Source organism: Callorhinchus milii, unplaced genomic scaffold (assembly GCF_018977255.1).
Source record: "Callorhinchus milii isolate IMCB2004 unplaced genomic scaffold, IMCB_Cmil_1.0 Scaffold1, whole genome shotgun sequence".
NCBI lineage: Eukaryota > Metazoa > Chordata > Chondrichthyes > Chimaeriformes > Callorhinchidae > Callorhinchus > Callorhinchus milii.
In genome coordinates this window covers 91943056-91963325 of record NW_024704742.1, presented here as the reverse complement: position 1 = coordinate 91963325, position 20270 = coordinate 91943056, and the positions used below count along the sequence as shown (strand labels likewise).

The window sequence follows — 20270 nt, the reverse complement described above, 5'->3', positions numbered from 1 at the left end:
CCTCTTTGATCGTTGCCTTCGATCACCTCCCACCCCCCCCGACCCCACCCTCCCCGACCCCGACCCCCACCCCGACCCCCAGCTCGGGTCCAAAACCCCGAGCGTCCGGCGCCGCGGGACGTCCTCCCGACGTGAAGGTAATGTTGCTGTTGTTGCTGTAGTGACCGTCCCCGTCCGCCAGACACGAAAATAGTTCTGTAGCCCAAACAGTAGCCCAAAAGCAGCCCAGGGTCACGCGGGGCCTCACTCCGAACACCAGGGCGACCGCCTGAGCTCATTGCCTTAGAAACTGCGGAGGTGATGGGGCAGAAACAAAAACCCACACCGGTTGCTGCGGGGTTTCAATTTTTAATAAAAAAAAACACCGCCCGAAGAAAATCCGCCCCCAAAGAAGTTTTTCACGCACACTGCGGGTAAAAACCCGCCCGATTGGGCGTCAACCCGCCCAATGCGGCCACATTGCTGCCCCGACAACGGTCACCTGCTGAACACACCGACAGCCGCTCTCAGTGCGCACGCGCTCTATTTGTCACCTCCCTTCCCCCCCCCGCACCGGAAATAAACTACTGCTGATGCGCAAGCGCGACCTCGCTCCCCACCCGTTTCCGCTCACGTGCGCATGCGCAACCAGCCCGCTCGAGAGATGCCTCACAGCGCATGTGCAGCCACTTGTTTTCTTCGGTGCAGACACCAACCAACCGACCGACCAGGCCGCTCACCAGGTAACCAGCGCTCAACCAGTCACCAGCGCTCACCAGGTAACCAGCGCTCAACCAGTCACCAGCGCTCACCAGGTAACCAGCGCTCAACCAGTCACCAGCGCTCACCAGGTAACCAGCGCTCAACCAGTCACCAGCGCTCACCAGGTAACCAGCGCTCAACCAGTCACCAGCGCTCACCAGGTAACCAGCGCTCAACCAGTCACCAGCGCTCACCAGGTAACCAGCGCTCAACCAGTCACTAGGGCTCACCAGGTAACCAGCGCTCAACCAGTCACTAGGGCTCACCAGGTAACCAGCGCTCAACCAGTCACCAGCGCTCACCAGGTAACCAGCGCTCAACCAGTCACCAGCGCTCACCAGGTAACCAGCGCTCAACCAGTCACCAGCGCTCACCAGGTAACCAGCGCTCAACCAGTCACCAGCGCTCACCAGGTAACCAGCGCTCAACCAGTCACTGGGGCTCACCAGGTAACCAGCGCTCAACCAGTCACCAGCGCTCACCAGGTAACCAGCGCTCAACCAGTCACTGGGGCTCACCAGGTAACCAGCGCTCAACCAGTCACTGGGGCTCACCAGGTAACCAGCGCTCAACCAGTCACTGGGGCTCACCAGGTAACCAGCACTCAACCAGTCACCAGTGCTCACCAGGTAACCAGCGCTCAACCAGTCACTGGGGCTCACCAGGTAACCAGCGCTCAACCAGTCACTGGGGCTCACCAGGTAACCAGCGCTCAACCAGTCACTAGGGCTCACCAGGTAACCAGCGCTCAACCAGTCACCAGCGCTCACCAGGTAACCAGCGCTCAACCAGTCACCAGCGCTCACCAGGTAACCAGCGCTCAATCAGTCACTGGGGCTCACCAGGTAACCAGCGCTCAACCAGTCACTAGGGCTCACCAGGTAACCAGCGCTCAACCAGTCACTGGGGCTCACCAGGTAACCAGCGCTCAACCGGTCACTAGGGCTCACCAGGTAACCAGCGCTCAACCAGTCACTGGGCTCACCAGGTAACCAGCGCTCAACCAGTCACTAGGGCTCACCAGGTAACCAGCGCTCAACCAGTCACTAGGGCTCACCAGGTAACCAGCGCTCACCAGTCATTAGGGCTCACCAGGTAACCAGCGCTCAACCAGTCACTGGGGCTCACCAGGTAACCAGCGCTCAATCAGTCACTGGGGCTCACCAGGTAACCAGCGCTCAACCAGTCACTGGGCTCACCAGGTAACCAGCGCTCAATCAGTCACTAGGGCTCACAGGGTAACCAGCGCTCAACCAGTCACTAGGGCTCACCAGGTAACCAGCGCTCAACCAGTCACTTGGGCTCACCAGGTAACCAGCGCTCAATCAGTCACTCGGGCTCACCAGGTAACCAGCGCTCAACCAGTCACTGGGGCTCACCAGGTAACCAGCGCTCAACCAGTCACCAGCGCTCACCAGGTAACCAGCGCTCAACCAGTCACCAGCGCTCACCAGGTAACCAGCGCTCAACCAGTCACTAGGGCTCACCAGGTAACCAGCGCTCAACCAGTCACTAGGGCTCACCAGGTAACCAGCGCTCAACCAGTCACCAGCGCTCACCAGGTAACCAGCGCTCAACCAGTCACCAGCGCTCACCAGGTAACCAGCGCTCAACCAGTCACTGGGGCTCACCAGGTAACCAGCGCTCAACCAGTCACCAGCGCTCACCAGGTAACCAGCGCTCAACCAGTCACCAGCGCTCACCAGGTAACCAGCGCTCAACCAGTCACCAGCGCTCACCAGGTAACCAGCGCTCAACCAGTCACTAGGGCTCACCAGGTAACCAGCGCTCAACCAGTCACTAGGGCTCACCAGGTAACCAGCGCTCAACCAGTCACTGAGGCTCACCAGGTAACCAGCGGCTCAATCAGTCACTGGGGCTCACCAGTCACCAGCGCTCAACCAGTCACTGGGGCTCACCAGGTAACCAGCGCTCAACCAGTCACCAGCGCTCACCAGGTAACCAGCGCTCAACCAGTCACCAGCGCTCACCAGGTAACCAGCGCTCAACCAGTCACTGGGGCTCACCAGGTAACCAGCGCTCAACCAGTCACCAGCGCTCACCAGGTAACCAGCGCTCAACCAGTCACTGGGGCTCACCAGGTAACCAGCGCTCAACCAGTCACTGGGGCTCACCAGGTAACCAGCGCTCAACCAGTCACTGGGGCTCACCAGGTAACCAGCGCTCAATCAGTCACTGGGGCTCACCAGGTAACCAGCACTCAACCAGTCACCAGTGCTCACCAGGTAACCAGCGCTCAACCAGTCACTGGGGCTCACCAGGTAACCAGCGCTCAACCAGTCACTGGGGCTCACCAGGTAACCAGCGCTCAACCAGTCACTAGGGCTCACCAGGTAACCAGCGCTCAACCAGTCACCAGCGCTCACCAGGTAACCAGCGCTCAACCAGTCACCAGCGCTCACCAGGTAACCAGCGCTCAATCAGTCACTGGGCTCACCAGGTAACCAGCGCTCAACCAGTCACTAGGGCTCACCAGGTAACCAGCGCTCAACCAGTCACTGAGGCTCACCAGGTAACCAGCGCTCAACCGGTCACTAGGGCTCACCAGGTAACCAGCGCTCAACCAGTCACTGGGGCTCACCAGGTAACCAGCGCTCAACCGGTCACTAGGGCTCACCAGGTAACCAGCGCTCAACCAGTCACTAGGGCTCACCAGGTAACCAGCGCTCATCAGTCACTAGGGCTCACCAGGTAACCAGCGCTCAACCAGTCACTGGGGCTCACCAGGTAACCAGCGCTCAATCAGTCACTGGGGCTCACCAGGTAACCAGCGCTCAACCAGTCACTGGGGCTCACCAGGTAACCAGCGCTCAATCAGTCACTAGGGCTCACAGGGTAACCAGCGCTCAACCAGTCACTAGGGCTCACCAGGTAACCAGCGCTCAACCAGTCACTTGGGCTCACCAGGTAACCAGCGCTCAATCAGTCACTCGGGCTCACCAGGTAACCAGCGCTCAACCAGTCACTGGGGCTCACCAGGTAACCAGCGCTCAACCAGTCACCGGCGCTCACCAGGTAATCAGCACTCAACCAGTCACCAGCGCTCACCAGGTAACCAGCGCTCAACCAGTCACTGGGGCTCACCAGGTAAGCAGCGCTCAACCAGTCACCGGCGCTCAACCAGTCACTGGGGCTCACCAGGTAACCAGCGCTCAGCCAGTCACTGGGGCTCACCAGGTAACCAGCGCTCAACCAGTCACCGGCGCTCAACCAGTCACTGGGGCTCACCAGGTAACCAGCGCTCAACCAGTCACTGGGGCTCACCAGGTAACCAGCGCTCAACCAGTCACCGGCGCTCAACCAGTCACTGGGGCTCACCAGGTAACCAGCGCTCAGCCAGTCACTGGGGCTCACCAGGTAAACAGCGCTCAACCAGTCACTGGGGCTCACCAGGTAACCAGTGCTCAACCAGTCACCAGCGCTGAACCAGTCACTAGGGCTCACCAGGTAACCAGCGCTCAACCAGTCACTAGGGCTCACCAGGTAACCAGCGCTCAACCAGTCACTAGGGCTCACCAGGTAACCAGCGCTCAACCAGTCACTAGGGCTCACCAGGTAACCAGCGCTCAATCAGTCACTAGGGCTCACCAGGTAACCAGCGCCCAACCAGTCACTAGGGCTCACCAGGTAACCAGCGCTCAACCAGTCACTAGGGCTCACCAGGTAACCAGCACTCAACCAGTCACTGGGGCTCACCAGGTAACCAGCGCTCAACCGGTCACTAGGGCACACCAGGTAACCAGTGCTCAACCGGTCACCAGGGCTCACCAGGTAACCAGCGCTCAACTGGTCACTAGGGATCACCAGGTATCCAGCGCTCAGCCGGTCACTAGGGCTCACCAGGTAACCAGCGCTCAACCGGTCACTAGGGCTCACCAGGTAACCAGCGCTCAAAAAGTCACTAGGGCTCACCAGGTAACCAGCGCTCAACCAGTCACTAGGGGTCACCATGTAGCCAGCTCTCAACCTGTCACTAGGGTTCACCAGGTAACCAGCGCTCAACCAGTCACTAGGGCTCACCAGGTAACCAGCGCTCAACCAGTCACCAGAGCTCACCAGGTAACCAGCGCTCAGCCGGTCACTTCGGCTCACCAGGTAACTAGCGCTCAATCAGTCACCAGGGCTCACCAGGTAACCAGCGCTCAACCGGTCACTTGGGCTCACCAGGTAACCAGCGCTCAACCAGTCACTCGGGCTCACCAGGTAACCGGGGCTCAACCAGTCACTAGGGCTCACCAGGTAACCAGCGCTCAACCAGTCACTAGGGCTCACCAGGTAACCAGCGCTCATTCAGTCACTAGGGCTCACCAGGTAACCAGCGCTCAACCGGTCACTCGGGCTCACCAGGTAACCAGCGCTCAACCAGTCACCAGAGCTCACCAGGTAATCAGCGCTCAGCCGGTCACTTGGGCTCACCAGGTAACTAGCGCTCAACCAGTCACCAGGGCTCACCAGGTAACCAGCGCTCAACCGATTACTAGAACTCACCAGGTAACCAGCGCTCAACCAGTCAACAGAGTTCACCAGGTAACCAGCGCTCAACTGGTCACTAGGGCTCACCAGCTAACCAGCGCTCAATCGGTCACTAGGACTCACCAGGTAACCAGCGCTCAACCAGTCACCAGGGCTCACCAGGTAACCAGCGCTCAACCAGTCACTAGGGCTCACCAGGTAACCAGCGCTCAAACAGTCACTAGGGCTCACCAGGTAACCAGCGCTCAACCAGTCACCAGGGCTCACCAGGTAACCAGCGCTCAACCAGTCACCAGGGCTCACCAGGTAACCAGCGCTCAACCGATTACTAGAACTCACCAGGTAACCAGCACTCAGCCAGTCACTAGGTCTCACCAGGTAACCAGCGCTCAACCAGTCACCAGGGCTCACCAGGTAACCAGCGCTCAACCAGTCACCAGACTCACCAGGTAACCAGCACTCAGCCAGTCACTAGGTCTCACCAGGTAACCAGCGCTCAACCAGTCACCAGGGCTCACCAGGTAACCAGCACTCAACCGATTACTAGAACTCACCAGGCAACCAGCACTCAGCCAGCAACGAGTGTTACCCAGTAACTAACCCTCATCCAGACAATGGTCGCTGCTGAAGGCTCATACCCAGTTGCTCTCACTTGGTAATCATTGCTCACCTAGTAACCAGCACTAACCAGCACTCACCCAGTAACTCACCCGGGTACCAGAGCGCTCACATGGTAACCAGCGTTAATCGGCTTTCAACAGTTATACAGTTAATTCGCTGTACGGTATGTCCTGTGAAGCGCTTTGAGACGTCTAGAAAAGGTGAAAAGCGCTATATCAAATGCAAGTATTATTGTTACATTAAACAACTAAACTTACTGACTGCTATTAGTGCTGTTTTCACTTGGTGACTCGCTCTAAGTGTCTAACCAGCAATAACTCATTGGTCAGCGTAAGCCTGGTGTAAGTGACTAACTAATCAGTTATAACTCATTAACCATTGCTGACTGTTTATAGTGAATAACCAGCGGATGCCTCAGTGACCCAAGTGAGAGGCCGGGAGCGGAGGCGACATGAGGATCACAGTGAAGACTCTGCAACAGCAATCCTTCCACATCCAGATTGAGCCCGAGCTCCCGGTGAGTGCAACACACACACAGCCCCTGTAAACATGTAGCCGTGTGCTGAAGATAATACCCTGTGTGTACATAGACGCGAAACACGGAATGGGGCAGAATGTCTGAAAGATAAAGTCAAAGGTGTGTAAGGAGGTGTGGGTGGAGGCAGTGAGATAGCAGAGACAGGTAGCTAAGTGGATGCACTAAATGGGTCCAGGAGAGCATCAGGACAACTGTGATCACAACATCATCAGGTTTAGAATACTTATGGAAAGGGCTAAGGAGCAATCGAAGGTGAAGATACTCAACTGGAAGAGGGCTAATTTCAGTGAGTTAAAAAGGGACCTAGCCAAGGTGGACTGGAAAGACAGATTGGCAGGTAAACAGCTAACAAACAGTGGGAAGCCTTCAAGAATGAGATAATTCAGGGACAGAACAAATACATTCCCACAAAAGGGAAAGTTAGGGCATCTAAACCTCCCTGGATGACTAAGGAAATTGGGATTAAAACAGAAAAAGGAGGCTTGTGATAAATGTCAGTCCCAAAATACAGAAGATAATCAAATAGAATACAGAAAATACAGAGGAGAACTGAAAAAGGAAACAAGAGGGGCAAGGCGATTGTACGAGAAAAGATTAGCGGGTAACATAAAAAGGAACCCTAAGGTATTTTAGCATATTAAGCATATAAAGAATGAAAGGTTGCTCAAAGGTAGGGTGTGTCCAATTGGGGACCAAAAAGGAAATCATCTTGTGGAGGCAGAGGGCATGGCTGATGTACTGAATGAGTACTTTGCATCTGTCTTCACAAAAGATGAGGATGCAGCCAATGCTACAGTATCGGAGGAGAGGGTAGAGAAATTGGATGATAAGAATAAACCAAGTGGAGGTACTAAAAAGATTGACGGTGCTCAAGGTAGATAAGTCACCCAGTCCGGACGGGATAGGTCCTAGGTTACTGAGGGAAGTAAGGGTGGAAATAACGGAGATGTTGGCCACAATCTTTCAATCCTCCTTGGACACTGGGGTGGTGCCAGAGGACTGGAGGGTTACAAATGTTATGTTCCTGTACAAAAAGGGACAGAAGGATAAACCTTGGAACTACAGGCCAGTCAGCCTAACGTCAGTAATGGGGAAACTTCTAGAGACTATAATCTGGGACAAAATAAATTTTCACTTAGAAAAATTGGTACAGCCAACATGGATTTGTTAAAGGCAAATCGTGTCTAACAAACCTGATAGTTTTTGATGAAGTAACGGAGAGGGTGGATGAAGGTAGTGCAGTTGATGTAATTTATATGGATTTTCAAAAGGTGTTTGATAAAGTGCCACATAAGATAATTGTAAGCAAAATAGAAGCCGACGGTATTAAAGGGACAGTGGCAGCATGGATACAGAACTGGCTGGAAGACAGAAAGCAGAGAGTAGTGGTGAACCTGTGCAGTGGTGTCCCCCAAGGATCAGTATTGGGACCACTGCTGTTTTTGATCTATATAAATGACCTGGACTTGGGTATCAGGAGTACAATTTCCAAGTTGGCAGATGATACTAAGCTAGGAAAAATATAAACAGTGAGGAGGATAGTAGCAGACTGCAAACAGACATAGACAAACTGGTAAAATGGGCAGACATGTGGCAGATGAAGTTTAATGTGGAGAAATCCAAAGTGAAGTATAATAGCGCTAAAAAAAAACCAATAATAAATTGGTCATTTTCAATCCATGACCGTGGGACATTGCTGTGCGCAATTGGCTGCCGCGTTCGCCCACAAATATACAGTCAATTCACTTTACAGTGAAGCGCTTTGGGACGTCCTCCCGACGTGAAAAGCGCTATATCAAATGCAAGGATTATTATTAATATTTTGGGAGAAAGAATGAGGAGAGGCAATATAAGCTGGATGATGGAATCTTAAAGGAGGTGAAGGAACGGAGAGACCCGGGGGTTCATGTAAGTAAATCTTTGAAGGTGGCAGGACGGTAGATAAAGCTGTTAAAAAAGCATACGGGATACTAGGCTTTATAAATAGGGGCATAGAATACAAAAGTCAGGAAGTTATGATGAACCTTTATAAAACATTGGTTCGGGGTCAGCTAAAGTACTGTGTTCAGTTGTGGGCCCCACACTTTAGGAATGTCAAGGCATTGGAAAGGGTGCAAAGGAGATTTACCAGGATGGTACCAGGAATGAGGGACTTCAGCTATCAGGAGAGGCTGGAGACACTAGGATTATTCTCCTTGGGGCAAAGAAGGTGAAGATGAGACTTAATAGAAGTTTTCAAAATTATGAGGGGATTCGATAGGGTGAACAAGGAGAAACTGTTTCCACTGGTGGGTGGGTCGGTAACCTGAGGGCACTGATTTAAAATAGTTGTTAAAAGAAACAGAGGGGAGGTGAGGAGAAATTTTTTCACACAGCGAGTTGTTCGGATCTGGAATGCATTGCCTGAAAGGGTGGTGGAAGCCAATTCGATAACAACTTTTAAGAGAGAAGTAGATAATTATTTGAGGAGGACAAGTTTGCAGGGCTATGGGAAGAAAGCGGGGAATGGGATTGATTTGGATAGCTCTTTTCAAAGAGCCGGCACAGACACGATGGGCTGAATGGCCTCTTTCTGTGTTGTATAATTCTATGATTCTGTAAAATGCACAACAAAGTGTAAATGAGAGCTCAGCTGCAGGTGTACTTTACTTTCAGCATACTAATCGACGTCCCAATATCTGGATGAGGGAACCTGTTTACCTACTACTTCCAACTGTATTAAAAGGAAAGTGTTCCAGTCTTCATATTGTCAGCACTGAGATGCCCATTTCCTTGATGTATGCATCTTTTCCTTCTCTTTCCCCTCCAAAAAACACAGTTAAGATGTCAGTCGCCTCCTTCTCCATATTTACATAACTACATAACTAGTTTTACTAATTGTCATTCATAGTTTGTTTTCTAATTCTATCGATGTGATCAACTATTGATACATTAGTTTTATCATACCAATGTTTGACTCTAATGCAGTATAAGATTAAAGTCCTGACCATTCCTTGTTTTATAATACTACGAAGAATGAGAACTTTTAGTTGATGCCAGGCAGGTTATAGAAAGTCTTTAATTTAAGATGATTTTTGTTATAGATTTACAATTTCAGGTGCTGTTATCTCATTTATGAATATTATGAATTAGAATATATAACCATTGATTTTTCTATTCAAAATCTAAATTTGAGTGCTTATTTTTGAGTACTAGAATAAAAGAAAGGTGAAAATTGCTCTCACCTTGTAAATCTAGAGTTAAGTGTGTATCATTTTGTTTAGGTGAAAGCGTTGAAGGAGAAGATCGAAACTGAAAAGGGAAAAGATGCATTCCCAGTGGCTGGCCAAAAATTGATATATGCAGGTATTAAATTCTAGTGTTAATGGCCAATCAATCACAACATTGTTGAGTGCTTCTACGGTAAACCTCACATACGTCGTATCATTTGGGACCATAACATTTAATATGACTCACACATGTAAAACTTCCATAGTTTATAAACTCTTGAAGAGGACTTGGGCAGATGTATGACTTATGCGAGTTTTACTGTCTACTTTCTTAAACTCATTTTTAAGTAATTACTATTACACAGGCTCAATATTAATAGGTTTTAACTACTTGACCACACTTAAACTAATTTTTAAATAATTATTTTTGCTTAGGCTCAATATTAACAGGTTTTATCTGTTCAACCACACAAATAACAATCAATTTGTATCAATATCCTATCTCATACCTTTATCTGCATACAAACTGCATATCCCACAATCCGCTATGTTTGTTTGGCAGCATGCAGACTCTGACTTTGGTAAGGTTTTACTAATAGCTGATTCCAAACTTTTTTCTGAGGTTTTTAGATAAACAGTTTGTATATGCCAAAAGTCCCAATATTGGCCCAATAGACAATTTTCCTAGTCGGAAAATCAATTACAGAAAGCTGACATGCCCCAGAATACATTTGTGTTACTATCAAGGTAACTGGTAATTTTCAATTCAGTTCAAATTCCAACACCACGGTTGGTTTTGAAAATCAGTGTTGCTGCAAATTGACTTACTACACCCTCCACCCTCCCTGATTCCGCGCCCTCTGGCTCGGGTCCTAATTCCTGACTGTTCAGTGCCTTGGGACATCCTCCTGATGTGAGAGGTGCTTTACAAATGTAATTTTGTATTATACTAAATAGGTTGTGTTTTTTGCCTGCAGTTTCTCAAATTGTTTGATCTTGGATGAGCTGGTAAGGTTGAGGGTGAGGTGCTTCACCTGCAGTTGGATCCTATTCACTGTACGTGTGTGGTAGCTAGCCGGATAGCTTTCACACTAAATCAATAATAATAATCCTTGTATTTGATTTAGCACCTTATCATGTCTTCAAGATATCTCAAAGCGATTCACAGAATATTACTGTAAAGTGAATTGACCGTATATTTTGGATCAATACACGGCCACCAATTGCACACAGGAGTGTCCCATAAACAGTCGTGGATTGAGTGCCAAATTTTTTTTTTGTGAAGTGATTATTACTCCCGGAAAAGCGCTCTGCCAATCGACTAACCACTGGGTTCCTACTTACTGCTAGGTAAAGAGGCATGTGGAGTAAGGAAACTTGCCCAATGTTTTGCCCTGTTAGGATCAAACCCACGTCCTCTTGCTTGTGGGACAAGTGGCATTGATACTACAGGGGAATCACTAGGAACAACTATAAGTTAGATTTGTTAGTCGTGGATTGAAGTGACCAATTTCTTCTAACTTTCTTCTGTTTGTGGGACACTAGTGTGCACAATTGGCTGCCGCATTTCGCCCACAAAATATACAGTCAATTCACTTTATTCTGTGAAGCATTTGAGACATTCGAAGACGTGATAAGGTGCTATATCAAATTCAAGGATTATTTTTTAATTGTTATATTGGTGAGAAAAGGTATGAGGGTTTATGTGCCTTTAAAGCTCTCAGTACATTCAAACAAAATATTTGTGCCAATATTGTCATGTAAAATTAACTAGTACAGTATTGCAACATTCCTTCTTGTTACTTTACATTTCTACATGTTTTTGTGTTTATAACAATCACTGGGGGCAAGGAGTCATCCGACTCACCTCCTGTTAACCCTGTAAGCCAAAGCCCTAATGGGTAGGGTGGTCCTTGCAGGTGGTGGGAAAGCTTGCCAGACAGCAATATCAATGGCAAGCTATGTGGTTCTAGCTGGTTAGACTCCAGAAATACCCCAACGCATACTCTGGGGTCCCTAAACCTTGGCTCTTGCCAACCTGCATCAAATATTTTCTGGATTATGTAAGCAGGATGCATCCCTCTAGTGAGAGAGTATGCATTCCATTCAAACATCTATCTCTAGGATTTCCATGTGCAGGTGGGATGCACAGAAATCTCAGTTTTGTTTGGATACTCTTAAGCATGGTGATGGGTTTCCGCATGTATCAGACACCAGGCTGACTTTACTGTATATTGCTGAGAGAAATTGCATTTTGAGGAAATAATTTTAGATAATAAGACAAATGGGTTCATAATCTAGACTGACACTTCAAATGTGATACGGGGAGACAATAGGGTAAATTGAGGAATCATCTGCTGGTTCAGGTGGACACTAAAATTTCCATTACGTGATTCGAAAACCCCAGAAATGTGCCATCTTTTCTTTTAGCACCAGATGTGAGCAGGCTAGTTTTGCATATGCACAGTCAAACCAGCGATGGTGCCTTGCCATATATAGGTTGGGATTTTATGGATCCGAAACACCACATTATGACAAGGATCCACTTTGAAACATATTAGCTTAATAAATGTTATATCAAAGGCAAGGATTTTTGCATTGTTGTATGTGGTTACAAATGATGCAAACATAGTTAAGATCTTGAAAACTGGAGTTTAACAATCCTTTTTCTTTTCCTTTTAGGGAAGATCCTTGACGATGAGACGCCAATTATAGAGTATAAAATAGATGAGGAAAAATTTGTAGTAGTTATGATCACAAAGGTGGGTTGATTTCCAAAATATATCACTGGCCACGGTTTCTTCTTGCTAATTATTGTACGAGTCTGACTTAATGTATTTTATTGCTTAGCCTAAATCTAGTCCATCAGTTCAAGCAGCAGCTACTCAACCAGCAACTCCATCAACACCACAGCCTGCCTCCACTACTCCCACAGTTCCCCCAGCCTCAAGCCCCACTGCAACTACCGAAACTGTTCCAACCAACACCTCCAATGAGTTAAATACAGCAGAGAAACCAACAGAAAAATCTGATGAAACTTCAACTTCAACGTCGACTTCACCATCTGCCTCAACTATCAGGTATACATATATAGGCTTATTTGAATTTAATAGAAATTCATAAACGTAAATATTTGTCAGCTTTTGAGGTGCTCTGCAGGCCGGCAAATGTATTTTATTTTTTATAAACAGCTGCTTTTATAATGCCGGAAGGCAAAGAATTGAGTCAAAAAGATTAAAAAAAAACAGGTCTGGAGCTCTTAGAAATTGCATGTAGCAGGATCAAAGCTGAACTCATAGACATTTCAATGCATTACGGTGGAGTGCTGCATTGTTAAGAGGTACCGTACTTTGTGTAAGATTTTGCTTGACATCAATGACTACTTTCCAACATGGGTCACAAGGTTGATCATCAATCCCTGGGTGAGTTTTTTTTCCTAGCCCTGGGATGTTGAGGCCAATTGTGCTCCAACTCTACTCCAGCTGAGATTAGCTGGAACACTATATTCATTACACACAATGCAGTGCATTTACCCACTTAACCACTGGGGAAATCTAATACTTTTGCACAAAATTTTGAATGTAATCTTATTTTGGAACATTTATTTTAATTGTCTACGATTACTGAATCCTGAAAAGTTACATAGAAGTTGGCAGTTTCTTTATGAGGCAAGCTGTGTTTTTGTGTAAGGTTGGACGAATTTTCTCCTTTGGGAACAACATTGATTTGCAATTCTGTGCGATATGATCAAATTTAGTTCTAACTTTCAAAAGGGAGACAGCAAAGTTATAAAGGACAATGTTTCCTTCAGGCCTTCAGTAATTGATCCCAGACTCAAACTATATCCTGGCGTGCTGTTTAAAGTAAAATTCCAGGTATCTTTTATAATTTACAAAAAAGAGCTTACCTTTTTAAATTCCTAATTCTGGCTCTATCCTCTTGTGTATCCACTTGTAGATAGTGTGCCAAATGATACAGTAGAGGCTTCTGCTTGACTATACACAATGCTCTATTGTAAATAGTATACATTTTATAGGAGAGACTTCAACTTGCACATGCAAACTGCTCTACTCAAAAGATTTACATTTAGATATGTAACAACAAATCATTAGAAATAATTTGCAAATCATGTGAGTGTAGGATGCCAGACTGGTCTTGCTGTTGGTCGTGATATTTGATGACTGTAATTTCTTCCTGCTCAGTTTTCTGTGACAACAAGCGCGAGGGGTTCCTGCATAACAGCATTTTCAACAAAGGGATGAGATCACAGTCAGGGAAAACAACAGCTTTATCTGGGCTCATGAACAGCAGTACATTTAAAGACTTTTTTAATGATCTGAACTTCAGTCATACTTGTCTTCAACAACCACTCAGAGAGTGACCTTTATATAAGGGTGACTTCTGATTAAGTATTCGTTGGTGTGTGAACCGGGCAGTCTTTCTGTTACAGGGTAGTTGTTAACAGGGTTGGTTGCTGAACAGTGGTGGTTGCTTGAACACGTTTCGTCTGTACCTCAGGTTTTTTTTGTCATGGAACTCCAGCTGTCATTTGTCTTTTATGGTTTTCCTACTCAACTGCTTTTTCAACTCCAATATTCACTCTGAAGTTTGGGTAGGCACATGTGTTTAATAGGAACCGCAATGTGCCAAAGGGTTAAACCAGATCTACCTCTGGTAGATATCATACTGTGCTGATTTGAGCACAAGCCAGTATAAACTGGCAGTGTTATGGCTTAATCTACTCCAGGATTCATTGTGTCTTCTGGTTCACATTTTTAAAAAAAATGCAAATATTGCTTCCACAAATTTTTTTATTGCACATAATCACAGAGCAACTGTTCTGAGATCCAAATGTGGAAATGAGAGACGCTTTCATTCTACATACTTGCATGCTTTAAACACCCAACTCGTATTGTGACACTGAGTTAAAAGAATGAACAAGAAATAATCAAAATTGGTATTTTTTATATGCTTATTTTCTGCGGTTTGGAGTAAGCTTGTGTGGCAAATTGAATTTGACAGTAACTGAAATTGAATATCTGGAATATGAATCATCAGTTTGTAAATAGGATAGACGTAAAACTCTTCCATCACTTTGAGTTTATTACTCCATCTTTAGTCAGCCCCTACAAGTGATATGTTTGCTTTGGAATTCTGATGTTATCAAATGGTGATAAGAAAATATGGAACAAACGCTGACCATTCAGCCCATCTGTCCATCTACTACAATTTGGGTGTATCCTATCCTATTTGGGTTCTTTGCCAATCACTCAGTCTCCTGAGAGGAAGATCTATTNAAAAAAAATCCTCCCGGAACTGCACAGGGAATTGAGGAGAAAATGTCCAAAGTAATTATTCATCTTCACTACTCAATCCTCCTAAAACCATTTCCTCCCTCCCTAAGCCCCAGCAACAGAGAATCTTGTCCCGTTATATATTTTGACATCTTGGTCCATATTTAGCCCTGTATTGCTTCAACCAGATATTTATCCCTGATTTTTAAAGGAGTGAAACTAGTATGACAACAGTTTTATTTCACATATTGATTATTCCATGGGAGAAAACATTTCTTCTAGTCTCTCTTGAAGTTTGTTCATTTTAGACTGCATCCTCCAGTTTTGTACAAGTCAAACAGTCTATTTTTCTGCATCTGTGTTTCTTCGCTGTCTTGGTTACATCCTGTGCCACAATTGTTTTCTCAGATTAAGCTCTGCCAGCTTCTTCACATAACATACAGAATTTAAGTTCTCGAATTGACATTGATGCTAATCTGTGAATCCTTCTCGAACTCATGCCCCTTTCAAAGTTTGATGTATGACATTTATATGTCATGGGATTTCCCAATGCAATATAAACAGATAATGCATTGATTACTAAAACTAATGCATGACACTCTCCCTTTGGAATATCAATCATCTTCTCCCAACCCTACCCTCCTTTACATCCCACCCCCAGCTCGGGTAAAAACTTTAGACTGTCCAGTGCCTCGGGATGGCCACCTGACGTGAAAAACACTATATAAATGCAAATTATATAAGTTGACAGAACATCAGAGGACTGGGGGTCGCAGCTGGAGGAGGGGAAGTAGAATTGAGTGTTATCCTCATCCATGTGAAAGTTAACCCCGTGTCTGCGGATCTGGAATGCATTGCCTGAAAGGCTGGTGGAAGCCGATTTGATAACAACTTTTAAGAGAGAAGTAGATAATTATTTGAGGAGGACAAGTTTGCAGGGCTATGGGAGAGCGCGGGGGAGTCGGATTGATTTGTATAGCTCTTTTCGAAGAGCCCGCACAGACACGATGGGCCGAATGGCCTCCTTTTGTGCTGTATACTTCTATGATTCTATGACATCACTGAGAGAGAGCATATGGATGAGGAAGAGAAGGGGGCCAAGGATGCAACCTTGGGGTAGCCCACAGGTGACTAGGGAGGGGCGAGAAGATAAACCATTTGCGGAAATGTACTGGTGGTTTGTAAGCTAGGACTCCCGGAAAAGCAATCTGCCAATCGACAACAGCCCCGCACACAGTAGTGGCTCAGCCCCACCCACAGTAGCCTCGGGTAAACATCCGGCAGCAGCTCGCTGAGGGTAAGCTGCCAGAAACTTCATTTTCTAGAGGTTTATAGTGGAGGGCGCAGTGTATAGCTGATTCCATTTATAGCTGGACTTTTCTATTGGCCCAGGTTATCACTGTGTAATGTTTACTGTTTGCTTTTCTAATGCAAGCTTATAGTAATAGGTTGCTTTCCATAGGACAGCAACAACTTGCACTTTATAGCACCCTCCACACAGGGTAGCATCTCAGAGCAATTAACAGTGGCGGAGCATGACTCCGGGCGGGGGGCAGAGATGGTAGTAAGCATGGTCGAAAAGCGAGGTTTTCAGGCGGGACTTGAAAAAAGAGAGAGGGGGCAAGGCGGAGAGATTGAGGGAGAGTTTCAGGGCGTAGTGGCTAAAAGCGCAACCTCTGATGGTGGAGTGGAGGGCGTGAGGGACAAGCAGGAGGCCTGTGCTAGTCAAGTGAAGGCGCCGGAGGTTGGAGAGGTAGGGAGGTGCCATGGAGTGAAGGGATTTGAACACGAGTGAGGGCGTGCGTTATTAGCGCGTGGTCATTCTTAGTATTGTAGTGACATTATAAAAGAGTAATTTTATTAAATTCCATATAAACTGTATTTTTTGCAGGACCTCTGGTGGAGCTCAGGGATCTAGCTTGTTCGATGTAGCTACTTCGGCACTGGGTAGGTTTTGCTGTTTGTTTGTGTCTTTCATAGGTTCTCCTACTTTGATTTAAACTGCTTAGATATGGTTCATTAAATGTGCTCACAGTTAATGGTATGTTTTCACAGTGAGGATTAACTAATACGTTTTTCAAACAAAAAAGGACCAGAAGACAAAGGGTTGGATTGGAAAGTTAGGGCAAACACCAGAATCGTTTTTTTAAAAAAGAGAATAATTAATTACTGGAGTGCATTACCAGGCAGGATAGTTGAGGTCAGGACAAGGACTCATTTAAGAAAAAGCATTGGGTTGATGGTAAGGTTGGTATTCTGAATGGATAATATCAAATAAGCTAAAGAGCCTTCTTCATTCAAACTTGTTTTATAATCTTGTGACATAAAACAAGAGAGTACATACAGGCTGTCCGGCTGATGTTTTAGGTATTCAAAGACCACAAATGCAAGGGCCTTATTTTCTAGTTAATGGGTGGATGAACCAGTGCAATCTTGCAAGAGACATTTTTCAAGGTGTTCTTAATTGCATTAAACTATTCGAGACAAAATTAACTAATGGGTATGGAGGACACAACAATTTTTATTTATACGACGCCTTTCACTTTGACGTTTGTCCTCCATCTGTTCTTCTCCATACCTGGTGGGAATGCCTTTATACTTAACAACAACTTGCATTTATATGGCGCCCTTCACATGGGGTAGTGTCCCGGAGAGCTTGACAGTGGTGGAGTCTGACACCGAGCCAGGGAGCGAGGGAGGGGTTCGTAAGCACCGGAAGTGCTCGAGGGGTTCGAGTAGGGAGTGGAGGGAGAGTTGTGCAAAACTGATTTGCGACAACGCATTCCAAAACTCTAGCCGGGAAGAGCAGGTTAGAGATGCTCCTCAGTCACCCCTTAATCTTTTTAGCTTGAGTGGGGGAAAAAAGTCATAATATCTCAAGTCTTCCTTCTTGACTGAAATCCCTTATCTCTGGTAACATCCCGTTGAATCTACACTGCACTTTTTCCCAAAGCGTTTATCTCTACTATAATTGAGTGCCATAATTGTACTCAGTACTCCCAACAGTGGCCTAATTAAGGTCTTTAGTACAAGTTCATTATTATCATACTGTGAAGGACCTTGCAGTGGAGGGTTGCGATGCTGTGCTAATGGAGTTGGTGCCAGTCAGTGAAGTCCTGTGAGTGCTGCCAAGTACTGACTAAAGGTGGAGGAAGAGCAGTAACTGTTGGCTAATTAGTGAACAGACAGTGTGGCCACAGGCTGGGAGGCCAATTCTACTCCACTCTCATCCCCACTCCCACCTCTTCCCCTCTCCCCGCATCCCCAGGAAGCACCAGTGCAGTGAGAAGGGGAAGGGATCAAAGGGCTATGAAAGATGTTCAGCGTAGAGGAACTTGAGGACACGTGACCCAAATTGTTTTGTATCCTGCACACATATTACATTTGAATTTATCTTTAATATTGTTTGGAATTTGTGAAAAGAGATTATGATATACTAATATTTCTATCCCCGTAGCCTACCCTATGTTACAATTCTATTGTAACTGAGTAAAAGTTTATGGTAGATAAATATTAATAGATTATTTCTGTTATTATTCTATCATCCTAAGTGAATTTTTTTAATGTAATTGGTTTCACTCAACATCAGCATTGCAAAATAATTTTTTCAACGTTTGTTTTGTTTGAATTATATTTTGTAAACTGGAAATAGAATGTAGTTAGTTTTAATAACTAATTGTAAGACAATTGCTTTCATCCAGTATATGTATGTTTTGACTTGCTGCAATTGTGTTCTATTATCTAGTGACTGGTCAGCAATATGAAACTATGGTTACTGAGATCACGTCAATGGGATACAGTCGTGAGCAGGTAGTTGCAGCACTAAAAGCCAGCTTCAACAATCCTGACAGAGCAGTGGAGTATTTGCTGATGGTAAGAAAAAAGACTTGCATTACTTTAAAGCTGTGGATGGCAAAATCCACTAATACATACCCTAGTAGATTTTACCATCTGCGATTACAATAATCTATCCTAAATATAAGCAGTTAATGGATTTGACTTCAGCATATTATTTCTCATAATAATAAATTCACACAAGTGCACACTTCATCTGGATACAGACAGGATTACTTCATGAACCATTACTAACTTTCCGAAACTTTCTATTGGTCCACGTTTGTACACAGAACTAGTCTGTGACTGTGTTTATATGGCATGAGCTTCCAACCTAATCCTCTGAGAAAACAGAAGAAAGTCAGCATCTTATAATAAAAGCAAAACTATATAGCCTAGGCTTTATATTGAAATAGAATACATGTGTAGGTAGACTGCAGATGGACATATAACTGCAACCTTTTCATGCTTGATCCATGTGGCATTTGGGTGAGATCCAGTCACTAGGGCTAGAATTCCTTGTCTATCGGAAATCGCAGATTTAAAGAAATTGGAGAATTATCTCAGAAAAAGAGAGCTGCCTAATCCAATGCTTGGGCATATGGTTCCATGGTGCTATGTACTCTCTGATATATATATTATATATGGGCACGTAGGGATATAGCAGAGTAGAAAGAGGAACCATTGGGATGATGAGTCTGATTCTTTTAGCAGCCCTGGTTTTAGAAAAGCTGAAAATCGAGACTGAAAAAACGCTTCTCAGGAAAGTGTTAGTGTCGCTGGTGCCTCACTTTTGCAAAAAGCGCCTCACAGCATAATCCGTGTTTACTGCAGAGAATCCCATGTGGATCACGCTAACTTGCAGACATCAGATCTGCCCCAACATCAATCATCTCAGTTGAAGTCTTGCAAATCAGTGCTGAAATATACTCGGTGCGCTGGCAAAGTTTTGTTTTTTTAATAATGATAGTAGCGATGTGGCGTGTATTGTGGTTTTATGAATCTCCTTTTCAGGGAATCCCAGGAGAAAGAGCAAGGAGCTCAGTGAACAATCCACAGCAGACAACTGGTACAGCTTGTACTGGCTCTGCACAACCTGCGGCTCCAGCCCCCACTTCAAGAGGTGTGTGTTCAGCCCTCGGTGTCACGTTTTCTAGTGTAGAGGTTTGGTGTGTATTTAAATGGATTTCAGTGCTTTTAACAACAACAGATTACACTTATATAGCACCTTTCACGTCGAAAAGAGGTCACAGGGCGCTTTAAATTAGACAGGTAGGTAATTTGGCAGTCTGATATTTCCAATTCTAGTTTACCAATTGATCTGTACTATTATTATTATCTTTTCACTCCTTTTGTAAAAATGTTTGTTTGACTTCTTTCTCTTTCCAGTGGGATATGGCTCCATGGTGCCATGTACTCTCTGATATTCGCCTACTTGGATATTATTGATTATGTAAGACATTATAGTGAGTGTCGGCAGATTATTTGACCAGAAAATGGGGGAATGTCTTATCTGATGACTCTACACGTGAACCTCCA

General features: G+C 45.8%; 1 protein-coding gene across 3 annotated transcripts in view; it reads left to right on the top strand.

The window, feature by feature from the left end:
• Positions 1 to 612: 612 nt before the first annotated feature.
• Positions 613 to 20270, top strand: part of LOC103178064 (UV excision repair protein RAD23 homolog B-like) — a 29365-nt gene continuing 9707 nt past the window's right edge. Inside the window, exons 1-8 of one of the 3 annotated variants that reach the window (XM_042332327.1) lie at positions 613 to 758; positions 6252 to 6373; positions 9658 to 9739; positions 12286 to 12365; positions 12454 to 12683; positions 16789 to 16844; positions 18643 to 18770; positions 19746 to 19854. In XM_042332327.1, coding sequence (XP_042188261.1) covers positions 6308 to 6373; positions 9658 to 9739; positions 12286 to 12365; positions 12454 to 12683; positions 16789 to 16844; positions 18643 to 18770; positions 19746 to 19854 — 751 coding nt within the window. In that variant the 5' untranslated portion in view covers positions 613 to 758; positions 6252 to 6307. 3 annotated transcript variants of the gene reach the window in all.